This window comes from Corylus avellana, chromosome 5, assembly GCF_965113065.1.
Source record: "Corylus avellana chromosome 5, dhCorAvel1.hap1.2, whole genome shotgun sequence".
NCBI lineage: Eukaryota > Viridiplantae > Streptophyta > Magnoliopsida > Fagales > Betulaceae > Corylus > Corylus avellana.
The window spans coordinates 19,436,239-19,443,604 of record NC_142494.1 but is presented as its reverse complement, the minus strand read 5'-3'; the positions used below and the strand labels follow the sequence as shown (position 1 = coordinate 19,443,604).

At 29.9% G+C, this 7,366-nt stretch overlaps 1 protein-coding gene across 1 annotated transcript; it reads left to right on the top strand.

The window, feature by feature from the left end:
- Positions 1 to 357: 357 nt before the first annotated feature.
- Positions 358 to 962, top strand: LOC132183288 (Heavy metal transport/detoxification superfamily protein). The gene is made up of 2 exons (XM_059596690.2): positions 358 to 522; positions 634 to 962. The coding sequence occupies exons 1-2, from the start codon at positions 435 to 437 to the stop codon at positions 960 to 962; spliced, it is 417 nt and encodes a 138-aa protein (XP_059452673.1). The 5' UTR covers positions 358 to 434.
- Positions 963 to 7,366: the final 6,404 nt, after the last annotated feature.

The following is a 7,366-nucleotide window of genomic DNA, read 5'->3' as shown; positions in this document are numbered from 1 at the left end:
GTCCTTTCTCATATAAAATTGTACTTTTTTAATCGCACAAATTTTAGAGAATTCCCAGTGTCAAAATACCCATATTTTTTTATTATAAAAAAATAAAATATAAATCATATATATTTGTGGAGCAATTTAGGGTAATGAGTATAGGAGGTCCTACGCATAGAAATGTGAGTGGCCTCCATGATTCCACAGAGAGCGTGGCGTGGCGATTACAGAGAAGAGACGAAGCAGCTTTGGAGAGAGCAAAACGTCACGCTTTTCCATTCCACGCGCGAATCCTCTCTTCTCTCGCATGTTTTCCCTATTTCAAAACCCAATGCTGCTGCACCTCTCTCTCTCTCTCTCTCTCCCTCTAAGCCTTCAAAAGAGCATCTCCTCTTTCTCTTCTCTCCTCGAGCGATCCTTGGAATATTTGTAGCCTTCAAAAACCGCAAACCATGTCTTCAATGGTGGAGGTTAGAGTTCCAAATCTTGACTGCGAGGGATGTGCTTCAAAGCTAAAGAAAGCTCTCTTCAAGCTCAAAGGTACGTACAAATATTAATATTATATATATATATATATTTACTAGTACCACGCACACAAATTAAAAGTAGTGGAAGTGAGCTAAAGTTTGAATTTTTGATGACGAGTTTTAGGAGTGGAAGAGGTGGAAGTAGAAATGGAGACACAAAAGATTACAGTGCGAGGGTATGCCCTGGAGGAAAAGAAAGTGCTTAAAGCAATAAAGCGAGCTGGGAAAGCAGTGGAGCCATGGCCATTCCCTGGATATTCTCATTTTGCGTCGTTTTACCAATATCCCACTTACATTGTCAACCATTATTATGACACTCACAAAAATGAAGCATCCACCGGCGTACATTCTTTCTTCCATACCCCTGCTGTTTACTCCGTCGCCGTCGCCTCCGATGAGGCCATTGCTTCTCTCTTCAGCGATGATAATCCGCATGCTTGCACCATTATGTGAACCCTTTTTTTTTTTTTTTTTTTTTTTTGAGATTTTGTTTGAAAGCTTATGGCGTGAACTACTAGTATGTTATTTGTTATTTTTCAGATTATTTTTGTGGTCTTGAAATGGTCATTGAAAAAAATTAAATAATTGTTTCCATTTTCATGCTTTGACTTCCCTATAATCTTACAATAATTCATAAAAAGTATATATATATATATAAGGCATATCCTAAATTTAAACCCACCCTCTTATCTTATACGATGTATGAAGTGTCATTAAGATAAAGAGAAATGCATGATTTTTATTTTTTATTTTTTCAAAATTTTGGTTTTGAAATGATGTATCAGCATATATCAAGTGATCTCTAGTTTTCACATTTATGTTATATTAAAACACTTAATTCAAACAAAAAATAAAAAGTACCTCTCAACACACATTAACATGCAGTACAACATATTTGAAAGACAAGAAAAAAACTATCTCTCCCACTGTATAGCCTATAATTCCAATCAACCCCTAATATTTGATAACATCAATATTGTAAAAGGTTATGTAGCAAATCAATTGTCTTTATTCGAAACAGTAGTTCTCTGTATGTAAAAATAAAGAACTCTCATATAATATACTGGTGTGTATATATATATATATATATATATATATATAATGGTATTTTAATAAGCACTATTTAAACAGTAAGGAGATGGACCCAAGTAAGTTGAAGACAGTCATGACTCATTGACTCATATCCCTCGTTTCCATCCATCCAATAATTAACATTATATGCATTCACAAAAAAAATTAATTAATTAATTAAAATAAAATAATAATAATAAAAGCTGGTTCACAGTTCGCACTCACAACAGCCAAAAACAGCACTTTTGAGCATAAACATACATTTTAGCTTTGGGTACGTAGGCTTAGTATAAGAGTTGGCCCAAAGTGTTGGGCTTAGACATGAAGGCCATTGATTTTGGGCCTAGATAGCTTAGTAAAAGCTTAATCAAAGCCTCTTAAAGGAGACAATAAGAACTAATGAATTACATAATTTAATAAGGGTCTAATTCATGTCATAATTTAATCTCTAATGATATACAAGATTTAATGGTTTAATTCATGACATGCGACATATAGGGCAATGGGATTTTAATTTAAAATCTTATGATTTCAATTTATAACTTTCTTTCAACCCCTTCAAACACTTCCACTTTCAATAGCCCAAATTACTTCCAAGTTCATTTAATATTCGAGCCAGGATTTGTGTTCATGAAGTGTCTCATTTAATAATCGAGTTGAGCACGAGCCGAACGTATATGAGCCGATCCCAAACTCACTTGCGAACACCTCTAAACACATTTATAATCAATACCATAACATGATTGGGATGGTGTCTGATCCGAATTTTATTAAGTGATAAGTTTTTAATGTGTTTTGGGCAAATTGGGCCAAGTTGGCTAAGTGTGGTATACTAGTTTAAGCCCATTTAGTGAATTGTGAGCCTTTAGATGGTTAACCTATTTAGGATGAGATCTAAATGGACCATTTTTAATTTTGACCCAAGTCCCCATAAAAATATTTTGAGATTTTTAGAAGAAAAACTAAATCATAAGCAGCAATTATGATATCTCTCACAATTGCTGGATATCCCAATCCTGCTCAACCATGAAACAAAGTTTGGAAAAAAAATTAGGCAAGTTTCCATTTTAAGATAATTTCCAAATTAAGAAAGTTTCCAAATTAGGATAGTTTCTATTTTAGAAACTTTCCAAATAAAGAAAGTATTCACTCAAAGTATATTATAATTAAAGAGAGTATCAAGAAGTAAAGGACATGCATTTGTTGAGGTGAAACCTTATTTTAAGTATTTATTTGGCTCAAGGAAAAATTAATAGCGCGGTACCGAGGTTAGGATAGAATGCACCACACTGATATTACAATTACGTGAATGTGTGAGTATCATTAAGTTGCATGCTGAGTGCACCTTATAATTGACTGGCTAGTCCGGGCATATTTGGGGTCACAAGTGTTGCCATACTCTCAAAAATTGCACCGCACAGCTCTTCGCATACAGGGTACAATTGTATGCAAGGTCATATTAATACAGTTAAGTTAGTAAGAAAATTTACGTTTTATTTCAAATTTATACGTATTATGCCATTAATCTTCCTCTTCCTCTGTGTTGTTAAAAGTTTTTCCCAAATTAACTAACAGTTTAAAGAAGAGGGGGGGGGGGGGAGGACAACCCCAACCCTTTACCTATGTCCGCCCCTAACATATCTTTACTTTTGCTATATCTATGTTATGTTATGTCATGTTTTAATAAGTGCCTCGGGGCATAGACCATGAAAAGAAAAGAAAGAAGGAAGGGACCACTAGGTAGGGGTGCAAAGGCGGTTACGGTTAGCGGTTAGTGGCAATAACCGCTAACCGTAACCGCCCTAGCGGTTAGTAAATTTCACTAACCGCAACCGCTAACCGCTAGGCGGTTAGCGGTTAGCGGTTAGTGGCCGGTTAGCGGTTAGTGAAATAGATAACCGCCCGCTAACCGCTTTTTTAAAATTGGGCTTTTTGGGCTTTTTTTTACCCTCATTTTTTTTTCTTGTATTTTTAATATCTTCTTGGGCCCAATTGCTATAAAAAGAGCCCACATTGAAAAATAAAAAATATTTGACCCAAAATTTACATTTACTTGTACTTAAAAAAAAATTTCCTTAAATATTAAATCATAACTCGTTAACTTTTTTTTTTTAGGAAAAAAAAAAAATTCAACACAACATACAAAAAAAAGTTCAGAATTCAGATAACTATCACAACATATAAAAAAAAATATAAAAAAAGTTCAACACAAAGCATATAAAATAAGTTCAAATAAAACATTAAATGATACAAATAGTCAAATAAAACATTAAAACTTCATCAATCTTCTCATTTGATCCTCTAGCAAATCCTGTGGACATCAAAAGAAGAAAAGTTATAATATTAAACATAATAATATTAAGGCACAAGCATGTACACATATCAAAAAGTGCTTAATATAATTGTATTGTAATTAAAATACTATGACAATTCAAAAAATAATAATCTTCGTTACTAACAAACCTCTAGGAATGAGATTGATTAGGTTTAGTTTAAGGTTAGGAAGAGATGAATATATATGGGTATTAAAACGACGTAGTTTTGGCTTGTTCAATTTTAAAAAATTGTTCAACAAATGGTTCAAAAAATTGTTAAAAAAATTTGTTCAAAAAATGGTTCAATTTCTTTTTTCATAAAATGGTTTAAAAATTGTCAAAATAGTGTTCAAAAAAATGAAAAATATATTAATACTTAAATTGTTGTTATAAGTAATTGTTGAATCTAATGCTAATTGCTTAATTTGACATTTTATGAATCACATTGTCATTGTATATAAATATTATGATTAAATATTTGAATTGTCATTGGATCATATGATTAAGTGTTGATCTTATAAACTTACAAACAAACAAAAATACTTCAATTGTAATTATAAGTAACACATTGTTTAATCCAATGTCAATTACTTAATTTGATATTATATGAATCACATTGTCATTGTCATTGTACATGAATAATTGATTAAGTATTGGAATTGTAATTGGATCATATAGTTAAGTATTTAGCTTATACATTTATATTATTCAATATGCATATAATATAACTATAAGCAATTATATATATATATATATATATATATATATATATATATATATAATTCAAAATTGTTCAAAATTGTTAATTTTCTTTTTTTTTTTCTTTCAAAAAATGGTTAAATTTCTTTTTCTAAAAAATGTTCAAAAAATACATTAATACTTCAATTGTGATTATAAGTAACACATTGTTGAATCTAATGTCAATTATTTAATTTGATATTATATAATCATATAGTCTCATTAAATTATATCATATGATTCATATGATTAATTATTTAAATTCTTATCATATTTACTTATAATCTTTTTTCTTTGAATTGAACTTAATATCTAATGGTAAATGGAAATGTTCAAACTCCTAAATCCTAAATTCCTAAAGTATCTAATAATGCTTTAATTAAATTGTAGATTTGTAGTTATAAGTAACATAATGTTTAATTCAATTGAATCAATTGTGATTATCATTGTACATGAATCATATGATTAACTTGTAGACTTATGACTTATGAGTTATGTCATATTATATATGTATTATTTATTATTATATAATCATATGATTTAATGATCAAGCCATCAAGTGATATAATCATATCAATTATAGTGATAATATATAAATTACTAAAATTATAATGATAATACATTAATACTTAAATTATGTTTATAAGTAACACATTGGTCATTGTTTAATCCAATGTCAATTACTTAATTTGATATTATACAAATCATATCATCATTGTACATTAATAATATGATTCACTTGAAGTCTTGAATAAAGTATTTGAATTGTCATTGAATCATATGATTAACTATTGATATTATACATTTATATTATTTATATACATATGTAGACTTATATAGACTTATAGGTTTATAATATACATTGGAAATAAGTCTCTAGATATTTAATTGTTGTATTAGTATGAATTGGTATACTTATGAGTTATGTCATATTATATATGTATAATTTGTTATTATATAATCAAATGATTTAATAATCAATCTCATATGATATAATCATATAAATTATAGTGATAATATATTAATACTCAAATTGTGATTTAATTATTTTTTTTAAAAAAATTGTGATTTAATGATCAAGTGATTATATGATATAATCATATAAATTATAGTGATAATATATTAATACTCAAATTGTGATTTAATTATTTTTTAAAAAAATTGTGATTTAATGATCAAGTGATTATGTTATATGTATAAATATTTTTATAATTATAATTATAAAAATATATTATATAAAAAGGCGGTTAGCGGTTACGGTTAGTAGACCCAATAACCGCTAACCGCTAACCGCTAGGCGGTTATGGCGGTTAGGCGGTTAGCGGTTAGACGGTTAGGCGGTTAGGCGGTTGGCGGTTATAACGGTTAGCGGGCGGTTAAAAATCGCCCGCCTTTGCACCCCTACCACTAGGCTCATTAAGTTTTGTTATAACATACTTATTTTGTTACGACTTTATGGTTCTGCAAATTATTTTAACATGTCTGCACAAAGAGAAGGAAATGGGGGAGAATGATTCAAATTCATGACCTCGACTTAATGAGGCGTAGTCTCCAACCGATTGATTTACTCCTTAAGAACTTCATGAGTTACCCCTTAAGAATCTCATGAGTCATGACAATTATTATAGTGGTTTATATAAGCACTTTGAACTTCTTAATAAGTAAGATAACACCTCTAAGGCTTTAAGGTTCATAACTCTCTCACTTGGGCTAGGGGTGTAAAAAAAAATTATCTATATTTTCCAAGTAAATTTCATGTAAAGATTCGTAATCATTATTTTTAATTAAGGAATTATGATTCCCTCATTTCAATATTTACCCATTTTTAAATTATCTTCAATCTTTTCAATTCATTGTACTAAGTTAATATATGTAAAAAATCCAAAATATGGGTTTTTTTTTTGGGGGGGGGGGGGTCTTTTTTATGTGATTTTGATCCGTATTTGTTAAGTTATGGTCAAATTTCCCACGTAGCAAATCCATCCGTAAAAGGAGTCTGACCATGATGGCGGTCCAATTCATTCAAAACGTCGCCATGGCTTTTAATTATTTTGTATTATTAAGAGGAAGAAAGTCGTCCCTTTGGCAACTTTTTGAATGAAGAGAACCTTGAAAAAACAAACAAAAAGCCGCCCTTTGCAATGGATGGCTTGGCCTACACGTCCACCGCTTTTTTGTTCTTAGCCATTCAAAAAGCCGGCCAACTCATCGTTGTGTACACAGGAAGGAATACGTACGAACTGGAAAGAGCAGGAAAAGGAGGGATCGATGTTTTAACCATCTTATTTCATTTGAGAAATTGTAGAATTTATTTATTTTTTAATCATTTTGATAGTGAATGAATAAATTTCTTATTAAATTTGTGTGGAATCTATATTGTAAAAATAATAATTTAAAGATAATTGTGTCACCCATCTCATTTTATCTCCGTGATTATAGCTAATCAATTGATTAAAAATTGCTTTGAATGTCTTATGCAGATTATATTATAATTGTTTGGGTTTCATACGTCACTAGTAATCATCTTAATTTATATTTGATGTGAAAGGCTTCATCATTCCCCACACTTCATTTACATATCATACAATTTTTTATTAACTTACTTTTAGTGGGAAAGTTTATGTGCGCGCGTCTAAGATTCGCTTTATTATAATTTGATCAATATAACTAAATGAGATAAATTTTTTAACTTTAATTTGTTAATTTTATGTCAGATTTGAATTTAAGTCGTAT

Coding starts and splice junctions, on each gene's coding strand:
- LOC132183288 (XM_059596690.2), top strand. CDS start 435: ATGTCTTCAATGGTGGAGGTTAGAGTTCCAAATCTTGACTGCGAGGGA. Junction 523..633: donor AGCTCTCTTCAAGCTCAAAG/GTACGTACAAAT, acceptor GACGAGTTTTAG/GAGTGGAAGAGGTGGAAGTA.